Genomic DNA, 15,159 nt, shown 5'->3' on the forward strand with positions numbered 1-15,159 from the left:
TAGTCTACCCAAAGCACTTTTATTATTCCTTTTGGTTTCGTTTGCTTTTGTTTTGTTTTAAACTTACCATTATTTTTCACCCACCTGTGAGAAGACACATCCTAGTCACCCAAGGGGCACCCACCTCCCTGTCCCGGGAGGGCTGGGCTTTGGTCCTTTGAAACAAGAGCACGAGAGGCAAAGGAAACTGTAAAACAAGTAGAGCTGTGGATTACCCCAGTTTTGATTGCACTGATGAAAGAGTTCAAAAACTTTATTGACCTATAACCTGATTAGAATATGCCAGATGAGAACCAAATATTGTACAGAAAGTTGTACAGAATTTTTTTTACATAGAAAACTTTACATATCTGTACCATATACATTTTGTCCATCTGAAAAAAATTTCTACATCCATTGTAATACAGAATGCTTGACAATCTCATCTTTTAACCATCAGAGCACAATTCACAGTATGAATACATTTCCAATAAATTTAACCATCCCCAAACCATGCCAGATTTATTACTTGAATATATTCAACATTAAATTCTGTACAGAAGAGTGAAATCTACATCAAACAAAAAAAACATCTGACAGCAGACACAACCTAGACTTGTTTGCAAGTGTTTCAAGTTCCAGTCCTTGAAGGATCATCATTTCAATGGCTCGTTATATTTAAAAGCCCTAAAACATGTATATTACAGGTAGTGATGTCAGTTGTGATATTTCTACCTCTGCTTTTGACAAAAGTCAGCAACACTAACTTCTGGGCTTGAAACCGGGGGTGGCGGGGGAAAGAAGAAAAAAAAAAAAAAAAGAAGAAAATCACAACCCAAAAAAATAAACCCAAACTTCTAGTGCATCTGGTAAACAATGAAGTGTTATGGGTTTTCAGCAAATCAATAATACAGAAATAAAACAATTCAGGAAGAACTGTATAGTGTTAAAGAGTTTATATTACAGACCTGCATCTCTGTACATTTTTCACAGAAGGATGATTACCCATGTCTCAGACAGCCTGAGTGTGCAAAAATCTTAGAATATCAGACAATAGTTGCTAAATATCTTTCCTCACGAACAATAATCTGTTTCCTTTTCACTATAAACATTTTATCCTTCAAAATACAGCTCTCCTGAGTTGTACTTCTTGCAGAAGCTCAAACCTTTACACATATATAGGTCTTTGGGTACAATTTTACTTTCACACCCGCCACACACATCTGTTGCTACGCCGCTGTCTAGGACAGGAGAGGACACGGCAGCCCATGCTCACAAGAGGACCGTGCTAAAAACTGGCTCTGTGCTCAGCAGGAGCCAGGGCAGAGAAACCGATACAGACAATCCATCGGGAAACGAAGGGACTGGAGTGCTGCGAGCCGTAATTACAAGTTGTGAGCATCCGTACCATTGACCCTTGGATACACGCTGCCGTACAAAGAAACCGTGTTTTTATGGGATATCCAGACAGGATGGCTCAGCTACCCGGTCCTTTTATTTAGCTGAGGAATAGAAACTTTGAAACGAGAGCGAGACTCAGTCACGGTCTGCTACTGCTTGCTTATTCCAGACTCCTGTTCCAGTGGTTGGGATATTTGGAAAACCACGCCGATCCGCAGGAAAAACCTTCGTAGAACAGCCCGAAGCTCAGGAATAAGGTCAAACTGCATAATTTCACAGAGCAGAGGATAGTAGAATGAGGCGTGAGCCTTGAACTGAGAAAACAAAAAGAAGAAATCGCTCCATTATGCACCAGCACACCTCAGACAGTGTGCTGCAAGTGAAGAATTCTACACACTCTACCAAGTCAAGGTGAGAAACCCACAAAGTGACAAGCAGAAACATCTCAGGGTCACAAAGATGATCCAGGGGCTAGACCACCTCTGCTACGAGGACAGGCTGAGGGAGCTGGAATTTTTCAGCCTGGAGAAGAGAAGACTTCCAATACCTGAAAGGAACCTACAGGAAGGCTGGAGAGGGACTTTTTAGAGGAGTGTCCAGCAATAGGACAGGGGGAAATGGATTTAATTTAATTTGAAGGAGAATAGGTTTAGATTGGATCTTAGGAAGAAATTCTCCAGCACGAAGGTGGCAAGACTCTGGAACAGATTGCACAGAGAGGCTGTGGCTGCCCCCTCCCTGGAGGTGTTCAAGGCCAGGTCGGATGAGGCCTTGAGCAACCTGGTCTAGTTAAGGGTATCCCTGCCCATGGCAGGGAGGTTGGTTAGATGATCTCTAAGGTCCCTTCCAACCTAAGACATTCTCTGATTCTATTTTTATGCCCGCAGCCAGCACTGCTAGAATAAGGCTAAGAATAAGCTGTGACATGCTCTGACAGATACTCGCCAGCTACACACAGCTCCTTGCTAATGCTTGTTCTTCAAGAGGAAAACCTTTCCTATCATCAGTTAAGTTTCTGGCTGTAGTTGGGCCCTATCACTTAATGTTTCAGCCAAGTTTTGTTAGAAATAAAGGGAGACCTAAATACAGATTTATTTACTTCGGAATTGCTTAGGAGAAGGTTACACATACACATAGCACTGGAAGCAGAAACAGGAGATATTTATTTGAAGATAATATCAGCCACTAATCCTCTTCCTCAGCAGGAGCAGGGTGGTAAAAGCAGCTTAATGCACACCTCTGACGGAATTTAGCATCTTTTAAATTTTCTCAGACACGTATTATTTTATCAGTCGCTGCACCCTTACTCTGCATGACCCCTGTCAGTACCTGTCAGGCGCAGCCTCACTGCGTGTTCCCTCAACAAAGAGTGACTGCAGAGCAGGAGGAGCTTCTCAAGTCAAGTAGGTAACTGTGTGTGAAGAGCCGGTGAGGAACCACTTAGCTCTAAAACATTGCCTTAAATACCAGTCCAAACAGTCACTTACCCTGTCATCACTTATCTTCAGAACTTTAGTCAAAAATAAGAGTAATAGATTAGTCCAGGCTTCCCGATGACTTTCTGATGTAAGAGTAAGGAAGTAACTCAGAGCCTCGCTGCAGACACTGAAGAGGAAAAAAAAAAAAAAAGCCACAAAACCTAGTAACTAACATTTTATTTTGAGCTCTACTGCAGAGAGGGAGCTGTAGCTTTGCAACTGCACCAGTGCAAAGCCCTTGTGTAGAACAGCATCGTTTTACTGAAAGCTGCTGTAAGCCCAATTAATAACAGAAAGCAGGGATTTTGTTCAACTCGAAGCCAAAGTCCTAGGACTTCAATATTAGATGTGCCGACAAAACAAGATCGCACTGGTTTTTTGCACGTATTTAAAGTGTATCAAGGGCTCTTTGAGAGGTATTATAAAATGCATGTGACATAATGATATGCAGACTTTAAAAATTAATCTCATGCTGATGTAACAAGGTAGTTTTCAGCTCTGCTCCCTGCTCGATAAACTTTGTGTTACTGCCATGGTTTTAAGCCCTCTGTCATTCCAGCACTTGCTTGAACAACTAAAAGCATTCCAGTGAACCTTAGTATTCACAGTGATGAATAACCAAATAGGCAAAAGTTTCTGTATGCCCATAGGCTCCTCATGCCCCGGGCTCATTTCTGCAAATGAGAAAAAACAGCATCAGTACCCCAAAATATCTGAGGTTACTGAAAGAGAAAAATGTAGGGTTTAGGTGTTAGTTGGTTTACTTTCTAAAAAGAAGCTATAACAATCCTCCGCCTACCCACATGTTACAAAAAAGGAAGGTGATAAAACCTTTGTTCTCTCTTGCAGAACATGTGATGAGAACAAAAAGCAGAGACAGCATTAGTAGTCGGAGGCACAGCACTCTCTGCACAACATAAAAACTTAGCGTTAGCCGTGACCACCACCACCGTCATGGTGTGTTAGCTCTGAGAAGTTTAATGCAAATGGAGGAAGTGTATCCTTAAAAAAAAGAAAAAAAATCCCAAACAGTAAGCATTCTTTAACATCAAAAATAACATCAACAGCTTCAGCTACATGGAGCTTACTTCAGTAGTCGTTGCTGGACTTCCTCCCACGCACTGGTGCGGCTCTCATCCATGTACATACGAAAAAGAATGCGCAGCCCACAGGCGAGACTACTTGTCTCCTGCTTCAGGAGATTGGGTTTGGATTTGCCTTTGAAACCTAGGGAGATCCCAAGCATCCATTTAGATTTTGTTTCATCTGACATTTTTCCTTACAGACCCCCACTTCTCCTTCTAAAGCACCTTCCGCTGCACGTAGACATCTAGAAGAACCACCTTATGTACTTAATTTCCTGCGACATTTAGTACAAGGGAGGACTGCTAAAAACGAATCTGTGTATATACACCGCTACTGTGTCTGGCACCTGTTCTTCTAGAGCTTCTAAGGAGATGTGAAGCCTGGGTGTACAATGAAAGTGCATCCTTAGTGGTCACGGTAGTGTGGGGTTGATGGCTGGACTAGATGATCTTAAGAGGTCTTTGCCAGCCTCAATGATTCTGTGTTTCTATGATTGTAACCACCTGGACAACGGACCTTTTTGTCTCAACCATATACCAACAGTGTACACCATTTTATTGCTCGTTTTTGATAAAAATGACCACACCCGCACTGCTTCCAAAGCTGTTACTGTGTAATTGAACTCTGTTTGCCAGAGGACGTTCATCCTAGCAAAAAGCTATACCCACAAATATTAAAATTACCTCACTCAAGCTGAAGCAGTTCTGCGCACGTGTTAAAAAGGCTTACTGCATATTCACAGTATGCCTTCACCATTAAAAATATTAATATAGTCAGCTTTGCTGCAAGGAATGGATTAAATGCAGCACTACTGAGAGCCTGTTTTGCATCTGTTTCAGAAAATGACATATAGTTCACTTATACACCAGTAGGTAAAACACCTCCCTACCAAGTTTTGGGGTTTTGTGGCTGCAGGTTCCGAGCACGGGACTCAGACTGACAGCCAGGGATCAGCTGTAACCCAGTGAAACCTTAAATTTTAGGAAATCAGAAATACATTTGCACTTGCAGAGATGAGGTCTCCTGTCCTTAAGGATTCTGGGCTTGTAAAGTTACAGCCTGTTACTCAATTTCAGGTTCAACACCAAAGTACTTTTGACCTGTTCTGGGGTCAGTTCAGAGTTCTTGAAAAATACTTCTCCAAGGTGAGCAACTCACCGGCTTTCCAGAGAGCAGTTCTTTGTTCGTTGTTGGAATTAAATGCTTTAGCAAATCTGTGAGATTCCAGTAGACAATCGAGAAGTTTGAAAAGCTGCTGGGATGTCAGAAAACGATACATCCCTTGATCTTGTGTATCCACGTGGACATCGAAGTCTACTGCATCTCTCTTTAAAAAAAAGGAAAAAACAGAAAAAAACGATATTTCAAGTAAAAATTCACCATTGTCTTCAGCAACCTCCTGGGATAACTCAATTGTACCTTGTTTTCTGTATTGTATTTTAACTTAAAACTGTATTAGAAGCTGTATCCACATCCCAGTTACATAAATCCCTTTGAATAATGTATTTTCATCTCCACAGTTTGCTGCCCCAGGACAGCAAATACAATTTAATGCAGGATGCATGATGATCTCAAGAGTCTGCTGGAAGTTCTCAAGCACTTCTAAAAATTGTAAATTAGAAGGCATTACAGGAGTTTATGAAATTTTATCCACTAGAGAAAAAACTGTTAAAAAGAGAGATGCCCATCAGTTCTTCTTACTTGTGCTGCTGCTAGATTCTCTGCATCCTCTTTTTTGCTGGTCGCTGGGAAGAACACGATATTGTCGATAGTCTGAATGAGTTCCAGCTGAACAACACATTTGATCAAAAGAGCAGCAAATAACTTCTGTTCTGGAAATTCTTTAAAGGAAAGAAAAAGAAAATAATTTTGTTAACTAAACAACTGCAATGTTTTTTTCTTTTTTTGAGCGATTTTGGGGGTAAGTCAAAGAACAACTTAACTTCAAGCACATTCATGAGCCAAACCTGGCATCCATCTATCTGAATGATTCGTCTAAACCCAGGACTGATCACCACGTTACCGATTAGCAGGTTTTACACTGCTAAGGAGAGGGCTACTTTTCATATTTTGCTTTGGGCAAGTTAGCAACTGAACTCTAGATTTTTTTTAAGTACAGGTCAAAAACGTGGACAAGAGTCCAACAGAATTTTGTCATAGTACCTGAAAACAATAAATCAACCAGCGTACTTTTCTTCACATCACGTTTCTAAAGTTATAGCCGGGGTTATAACTAAAGATACCAAACATCTGCTAAACGTCACTCTTAATAGATACAGAATGCCAAATCACTACAAAACACGCACTTGCTGTCGGCCTGGTTTTACTCATTTCTTCACCTACTGTGGACCCTGCGCTGGGCTGATACGGACGTCCCTCTGAAGATCTAGGCTGAATAGAATCGTGAATATCTACTGACTTCTGTGAGATTGTGTCCTGAAAAGAAAGCAAAAAATAATATAAGATTAACTTCCAGAAGACTTACGGGAGCTAACTGGGTTGTGCACTTCATAGATAAAGACTTCATAGACAAAGGTTTTAATCTCTACTAAGTATAAACCATACTTTGAACAGATAGTATGTCTATAGATAGTAGAATGTCTGATTGTATTTCAACTACCTGCAGAAAAATTAGGAGGAAATGTCTAAAGCCTGCAAAAATTTTACCTACCAAAAGGAAGGATCCAAAAAATCTATCTCCTTTTTCACTATTTATTGTACAAAAGTTCTACTAATTTTGAACTTGTAAAGTGTCTTTTTACACCAAAGACAAAAAAGATTTTTGAAAACATTCATGTTAAACTACATGAAAGAGGAAAGATCTTTCAATTTATTCATGACTAAGATATTTAATACAGCTGCCATTTTTGCACGCTGTTGTATTTGACATAAATGGATCAAAATCACAGCCAATGTTTAGATCAAACATTTCATATATCGAACTACTGTAAATTAATTGAGATATAGCCAGCACATTCAGACATATGGATGTAAAATACCTGTAAAATGAGAACTGGCCACCACAAACTATTACACTATTGTAAGTAAATTTTCTTAAGCTCCATAAATACAACTTGAGGGAGCTGGTCTCAGCAGAACTCATTTGGGACCCCATCTTTGAAAAATTTGTAATCAAATGCTTCATTAAGCTGTAAAGAACTTCATGCAGCAATCTTCTGAGAATGTTCAAAAGCTCAACTAATTCTCATCAGTAATGAAGCAGCTACAGGGCTGCCACTTGTAGGCAAATCCAAATTTTACAGGAGTTCATTCCATTGATAAGATGTCTAATGTTGATATGTATTTTCTATTTTAAACACTGATGTTTAAGTTTCTATTGCCTGAGAAAATTTGAAGGAAAAAGTTGTCAGTCTCATCAGCTAACTTTTCACCTCCAGTATTTTCTCATTATGCCAATATATCAGAGAGAATATTGAGCTAAATGAAAGAAAAAACCCAAACCAGAGAACAACTCAAACCTTAAATACAGGATTACACGACACCTACCAGACATGGGACATTAGCTAAAAACATTAGCTAAAACATACACAGGTAACGACCTACAGCCAACTTTGCTGCAAACAAATGCACACTTCTCTTTCCCAACTAATTCTTTGCCATTTTTAAGCATTAAATAGCACTTCATCTGGAAAAAACATTTTCAAGTAAATCAGAATTGAAAAATGGGTTTAAACCAAGTATACTGTTCACTTATTCTACATCACAACATGAATGTTGTGTACTGAACTCTCGCAACCTTTTAAAATATTTTTTATTTTAGCAGCTTACCAGTTTTTCTTTTGCATCAGAGGGAGATCCAGAGCCAAACTCACCACTGACTGGTCGCCAGGTCAGCAGCCTTGAAAACACAAAACCAGTGTCAGATTTAGTAAGTTTGAAATACAAAGCAGAACCAATACTCTAAAAAGTCCACTTCAATATGGTTGGGGGTTTGTTAGTTCTAATTTAAATTAATGGAAGCCAAACATTAAAAGAGTTAGATACAGATACTTCCAGAAATTAATAAACTGGTCTCAGTTTTAAGTATAGATTTTATTCTTTCACACTTACAAAAAATTTAAGTGGTGTGTTTTCTGAACTTCAACATTTCTGCTTGCTGCCTTGGACAGACAACTGGATTACGTGGAGGTGGATTAATTTTTCTCTTTTGGATTTAGCTTTAGGCAGTGCTCTAGCACCATTAGTGGGCCTTGTTCTCTCATGCTGCCTTAAGCTTTACCTGGAATAAGGAACGAATCTAGCCCAGGACAAACCAGTACTTAGTGCCGTGGTCTAGCTGATGTCGTGATATTTAGCCTCAATCTTGACGCCTGATGCACATTTACACCTGTGTATCCTAAGTGAGATCTTTCCCACCATGCAAAGGATCCTAAATTAACGTATCACTGCCCTCCCTACAACTAAAGTCCATATAAGATAAGAAAGGATAAAATCTTGAGGCATGCAATCAGACAACAAATAAGGTAGAGCAGAGAACTGAACTGATTCTTGAAAGCTATCAGGATATGAACTGCAGATTGGTCTGGATTAGAGGTTGTTAAATACAGTGTAATTTATTTAAGGCCATAAAATTGTCAACTTCCATTTCCCAAAGGAGGCATTGGAATAATGAGCCATTATGAGCCAGTGGAGGCCAGATCATCATAATTCAAGCAAGGAACCAAATCTAACTCTTGAATTTCCCCAAAGACAAGAGGGCATTCACCCTGGCTTTCTCAGCTCCAGTGAGCCAAGACTTGCTCTCACGAAGCTTCAGAAAATTTAATTAAAAAAAAAGTGCAGGATAAAAATTAAATTAAAAGAAGAACCAAAAAAAACCTATTAAAATGAGCTACAGAAGTATGGGCTGGATGAGCCAACCGGTGAACTGGCTGAATGGCTGAGCCAAGCGGGTGGTGATCTGCGGCACAAGGCCTAGATTGCAGGCCAGTAACTTGCAGTATACCCCAGGGGTCACTACTGGGTCCAGTTTGGTTCATCATCTTCATTAATGGTCTGGATGATGGGACAGAGCGTACCCTCAGCAAGTTTGCTGATGACAAAACTGGTAGGAGCAGCTGATAAACCAGAAGGTCACGCTGCCATCCAGAGGGACCTCGACAGGCTGGAGAAATGGGCTGATGGGAACCTCATGCAGTTGAACATGGGGAACTGCCAAGTTCTTCACCTGGAGAACAACCCCAGACACCAGTACACACTGGGGGCCACCAAGCTGGAAAGGAGTTTTGCAGAAAAGGCCCTAGAGGTCCTGGTGGACACCAGGTTGAACATGAACTAGCTGTGTGCCCTTGCTGCAAAGAAAACAAATGCTTTCCTGGGCAGCATTAGGAAAGCTGCCAGAAGGTGGAGTGGACCATATCTAGTCCTGGGCTCCCCAATACAAGAAATGGGGTTGTTTTGGAAAGAGTGCAGCAAACGGCCACCACAGTGGTTAAGGGACTGGAGCATCTCTCCCAGGAGGAAAGGCAAAGAGCAAAGAGAGCTGGGACTTGTTCAGCCTGGAGAGAAGGCAGCTCAGGGGGATCTCATCGAGGTACGTAAATACCAGATGAGAGATGGGGGTTGGACCGTTGAGGTCCCTTCCAACCCCTAACACTCTGTGATTCTGTGACTGAAGATGGAGTCAGGCTCCTTCCAGTGTGCCCGGTGACAGGACCAGAGGCAACGGGCACAAACTCAAACACAGGAGGTCCCCTCTGAACATCAAGAAACACTTTTTCCCTGTGAGGGTGTCCCAGCACTGGCACAGGTTGCCCAGGGAGCTTCCCACCTTGGAGATATTCAAATGCCAGGACACGGTCCCAGGGAAACTTGTCTGGGTACCCTACCTGAGCAGCGAGGTGGGACCAGATCACAACCAGAGCCCCTTCCAATCTCAGCCATTTTGTGCGATTTTGTAGAATCTTGGCAGAAGTAAGGTTTTGGGCTTTTCTAGTAAGTGATTCTTGCTGAAATTGGTAAATATTCTAGAACTAAGTTTTCCAAAGAAGAAAATGATATGATCATCTCCCTCTGCAAAAAGATAACCTGGCAAGACCCAGCAGAGGCTAGTGCTGCACCTCAGAACTCCTGCAGCTGATGCAGCAACTCTTCAGTTGAAGAAGTTACACAATACCTGCAAGACGTTTTACGTGGATGCTAAAAGAGAACAGACATAATCCTAACTGATCCGATTAATAAAAATCTCTGCCAGAGGATACTTCACAGACCAGAAATTCATAGCATCTGACCCTTTCAAAGCAATTAGCAGTAAAGCACTTGCCCGTAAAACTTTTTTATTCAACAATAAGCGATTTGTCTCTGTCTTCGTTTCAACGTTAACTATTGTGTTACTTCCAGATATGGGAAAACAAAGGTAAAAGGAGAATTTGCTGCCTTCTGTGAGTACTAGGGCAGCCTCTACAAAAAGCTGGGTATTAAAACAGTGTTGTCAAAAAAAAATTAAGGCTGGAAGGGCAGGAAAAGTTTCACCACAAAAATAAGGCTAATAGAGGGACTAACAAAAACAAATACGAAATGCCAGCCAAATCATTAAAAATATAAAGAAATACCTGTATAATGCCATATTTTTTCCTTACCCATCTAAAAAGCTTCAATCAAATATGGTCAAAGTGCAAAGACTGTTTTGAGCACTTTTGTGTCACCCAACAGTTGTTTGGAAAAGAGCACATGTACTTTCACCACAGAAAAGGAGATCGATTACTTATGCTCAAGGGATTACTCACTTATAAAATCCAAATAAGATTTACTGTATCCTGCAGAAGTTGGGAACCTCCCACACATATAAGAAGGAATAATACAGCAAAGTTTTCAAAGAAGGTACAGGAAGATTAAAAAAGGAGATAGAAGAATGGGTATCTATACGAGTCAGATATCCTCCTAGGAAAAATAACCCATATAAAAAGCAGAAGTGCCATAAACATCAAAGAGAATAATGCACATATTTCAAATCATATATAGTTAAAAGCAACAACAATACTTTGAATATGTCTAAATATTTATAGATATCAAAAATGCTGCTCCAGAAAGGTTTCTAATATCCAACTACTACAATATCCAGAAGCCTAAATTTTGATCATATGTGGAAACCCAAGCAAACGTTCTGCTAGGGAGTAGCCACTTCAGAATCCTTCCAGGTATAGGGCACAGTACGTTAGGGCTAATTCAATTGGACTTTTACATCCAGAGATCTGGCTTCAAATTTTATTTTTGGTAGCAATCAAAATTTAAAAAGCCAAAACCCAAACAGCTCTTGCCATCTCCCAGATGTTTCAGCTTTATTTTAGTATTATTTTTGGATGTGATTATTTCATACCTCCTCACACAGGAAAGTAGGTGAGGTAGTGACAGCTGGATTAACTTATTGTTTAAACACTGAATGACGCTCTCTTACAGGGCTATCTGATACATAACTCTAAGAAAAGACTGATGTGCAGAAGGTTCCCTTTTGCTTCAATTTTCTTCAGGTCTGAACTAGGTGATACCCAGAGGCAAATGCTATGAACTGGTCGACAGGCACAGTTCAACATGAAGACTATCAGATTTGAAAACAAGTGGTGTTTCACTTCAGTGTTGGTAGGGAAAAAATAATTAATCTTGTACATAATGCTGGATGTGATTTCATGTTATTCTGCTCTATGATGTTGAACATACTACTCAGAATAGTACAGCCTTGTTCCAAGAAACTTCAGAGTTGTAGCACAAAGGGAAAGACAGTTACCAAATGTGTAAAATAATTTTCACTAAAAGATTAGGATTATAGAAACGCATGATGGAAGTTAACCATCCACCAGAAGCGGCTTCAAATTTCTAAGACTATTGCGGTATTTCAGTAGTTTGTGGACAAGGCTTCACATATAATTACAAATTGCAAAGTCTGCCTATCAACAGTACTCTTCTCTTACAGAGAGAAAATTACCAATAAAATCAGATAGTACTTATCCAAAATATCCAACATTTTAAAATTGAATTAAGTTACAGTTTTGGTGTTTGGGGGCTTTTTTTTTGCTTATCTCCTGTATGGTATTTCTAGTTTTTGACAGTTTGTCATTTATAACACAGAAGTAGTATATCTAGCACTTAATTTATCATTATTTTCTAAGAAAGCTGGCTTCTATTGGGTCCACAGAAAACAATTTTTTGTTTACCCTATTAGATATCTAACAGTTTGAAATAACTAAGTCATCTAGCTAAACTATTTTCCAAAGTATAAACACCAGCAGTAGTCTTACGCATGAGGGATTGTAGTTTTGAAAATATCCAGCATGCAAGTACAAGTTTTATCCCAGATTTCGAGGGTAAACTTTTCACCATTTAGGATGACAACATTCTCCAAACAGTTTGTACCGGACCGTGCCAGTTGCTCATTGTCTGGAAAAGACAAAGAGTGCATCTGTTTATTCGCATTCAACATAGTAAAATGTTAACGTTGTTTAACATAACGTGGTATAGTCCTACCTTGCTGCACACACCAGTACAGCTGCGCAAATATATCATCCAAAAGAACATCGCTAAGTACTTCCAAATACTGTGTGAATACATCGCATATTGCATAAAGTGCGTGGTTGCAAGTAGTTGTCATCCATTCAGCTTTCTAGGAGGGGGAGGGAAAAAAATAATTACAACTTTGTTTAAAGTGCAATTTCTAGGATACACCTCCCGGCAGGCAGGTGGACATATGCATTTACTCAGTCTGAATAGCTTTGACATGCAATTCCTTTCCACATCTCAAACCCCCAACTTTTGCTTTGCTAGCTAGCAGGTTTAAAAGCGTACAGAAACAGATTAACAACTATTCTTGGTGACCAGATTACAGGAGTGACAAGCACTTACTATCACGAGATACTGAGTTTGACATTAAACTTAGTATTTAACTGTAGCTTAACAGTTTAACACCAAGCGAGGTTTTCCGTGTTTCTTGTAAATATTTTCCAGGGAATAAAAATTTAGAAAGTAAGGCATGTCCTTCTATAAACAGTCAGACAGAGCCTCCCAAACAGTTGACAATTTTGATCAAATTTCTGATATTCATAATGCACATGTAATTCACATCAGTAAGTGAACCTCTGTTTCACTTCCCTGTCAGAACAGTACCCGGCCCTGGTGTGGCAGGTCAAAACCTGTTTGGCTGATCAAAAGGGAGCAGTGAAAGCTCAGTGTTGTTTTTTGGGAGATATAAGTGTGTTTGTTTGCTTTTTTTTTCCCTAATCATCAAAAAGTTCTGAACTAGCAGAACTTATTTCTTCTAATTGTGACTTCACTGCTAATTAAAAGCCTCATTCCATTGAGCATGCTGCCATGAAATGATGTGCGTCTCAAATTCCAGACATCGTATGTGAAAGCTGCAGTTCTTACAAACCCTTGGTATGTTGCATTTTATGCTATTCTTCTGTCGCTCTTAGCGTCAACTATTAGGCCTTTTACACACATGGCTTTAAAAAAAATAAATAAATTTTAAAAGTGACAATATCTCCTACAGAGCAATAATAAAACAAAAGGAGGCTACTTATTACCACAGTTCAACCATGCAAAAGTTTTGAAGTTTGCCTTGCATTACGTGCTAAGCTCTATTACTAATCAGGTTTTGTCCTGTAAATATGAGATCTCATGTAAATTATCTTGCCCCGCTTTTTTCACCTCAGTCTGCTGCTCTGGCAGCTTCATGTTGTCAAATATCCTGAAGACAATCCGAAACAAATCTTGCCACCAGTGTTTTTCATAAGTATGACCATAGGTCTTCATTATTTCAAACATCACTGTCAGGCCCCTGGAACAAAGAATGAACAACATATATTAAAAATTACAGAAAGACATGCACTAGATCAAACATGTCCATCTGCCACAGCAGTAACAAACTCAAATACCGTTAAGAACATTATACACTGATCTGATGTGGATCAGTCACATTAATATACTAAAATCAAGCAGAAAAACCACTTGCTTAAAAAGCACTTAGAAGTCACAGGCAATAGCCAGAAAATACTTTTGAGAACTGTGGTATTTTCAAATTAAAATAGGAAAACAACTTCTTTATAAAGGACCACAAAACTGAAGGAACAAATATTGCCAGGTAAGAAATACACAAGTCTAGAAAAAAACATTAATTTTCACCAGCTATAAAGGGAGTCCAGATGCACAACTCTCACGTAGATGTGTAAATTTCAAATTATTTATATGCAAGCTCTCATATTTAGCATCAGAACCCTAACACAATAAACTTTATCAGGGCAAAGCCACACTCAAAGAAAATAAGCAGGTTTTACACAAAATCAGAATACAGCTTTGCTTTTTCAACTGTTTCTGCAGTCCTCAACCAGTTAATGAAGCATGGTATAAAAACAGTTTTAGAAACCTCAAAATAAGTATGATGGGCAAGACATAAGAAGGCAGGCCCAAAAAGATTCCAACAGGATTTTGCTGTTGCAATTCAAAAAACCAAAACCTGCTCACTGCACGGAACATTTTACATTTTTTTTAAACCGAGCAAAAGTGGAAATGTGACACAAGGCTTATCCAGGTCAGCTATGACAGAAAACTAAAATGGCCTGAGTAAGAGGGGCATATGTCATGGAATCAAACATCATAAATTTATATTCACTAATGAATACACAGGATTGTCAGTGGACAAAACCAGATTTGAATATTAACCCAATTTAATATTTTATTTTAAAAAAGGGGAGAGGAAGAGTATTTATACCTGTTGACCATTTAGAATTGACTTTTCCCTGTTAAAATAATGCTTAATGCTTTCTTGTCATATGCAAGTAAAGTTAAAAGCTGACTTTTATATTTTACTGAGTGCTACGCATAAGCTCCATCGCATCTGATTGTTAGTTGAGCTGAGCTGAGCTGTTTAAAGAGTTTACAAGAACTATAACAAACGGAAAACAGTCTCTATATTTTAATTGACCTAAGCTTTATTTTATTTACAAACCAATGATTTAAATAGTTCTATTCATCCTAAATAAGGCGGTATTCGAATATTTAACTTTAAGGAAATGTAATACTTATTTACTCAACACAATGAATCACAACCATGTAACTTCACTATTTATTGTAAGAGACGACAAACATTTCATATTCCAGCATCTATTTAAAAGGTGTTTTTAAAAAGCCTGGTGTTCCCACAGTGGTATCACCTACACTAAATACGTAAATTATTTTATAATGGTTACATATACTGAGAGAGTTGTTT

General features: G+C 39.2%; 1 protein-coding gene across 1 annotated transcript in view; it reads right to left on the reverse strand.

Moving 5' to 3' along the window:
• Positions 1 to 1,201: 1,201 nt before the first annotated feature.
• Positions 1,202 to 15,159, reverse strand: part of LOC104267520 (brefeldin A-inhibited guanine nucleotide-exchange protein 1) — a gene marked incomplete at its 5' end in the record, with an annotated part of 36,274 nt that continues 22,316 nt past the window's right edge. Inside the window, 10 exons of the mRNA XM_009866410.1 lie at positions 1,202 to 1,694; positions 2,868 to 2,985; positions 3,947 to 4,085; positions 5,103 to 5,271; positions 5,646 to 5,785; positions 6,251 to 6,380; positions 7,734 to 7,803; positions 12,197 to 12,335; positions 12,423 to 12,558; positions 13,602 to 13,731. Of these exons, the coding sequence (XP_009864712.1) occupies positions 1,530 to 1,694; positions 2,868 to 2,985; positions 3,947 to 4,085; positions 5,103 to 5,271; positions 5,646 to 5,785; positions 6,251 to 6,380; positions 7,734 to 7,803; positions 12,197 to 12,335; positions 12,423 to 12,558; positions 13,602 to 13,731 (1,336 nt within the window). The remainder of the gene's footprint in view (positions 1,695 to 2,867; positions 2,986 to 3,946; positions 4,086 to 5,102; positions 5,272 to 5,645; positions 5,786 to 6,250; positions 6,381 to 7,733; positions 7,804 to 12,196; positions 12,336 to 12,422; positions 12,559 to 13,601; positions 13,732 to 15,159) is intronic.

Source organism: Apaloderma vittatum, unplaced genomic scaffold (genome assembly GCF_000703405.1).
Source record: "Apaloderma vittatum isolate BGI_N311 unplaced genomic scaffold, ASM70340v1 scaffold33253, whole genome shotgun sequence".
NCBI classification, from domain to species: Eukaryota; Metazoa; Chordata; class Aves; order Trogoniformes; family Trogonidae; genus Apaloderma; species Apaloderma vittatum.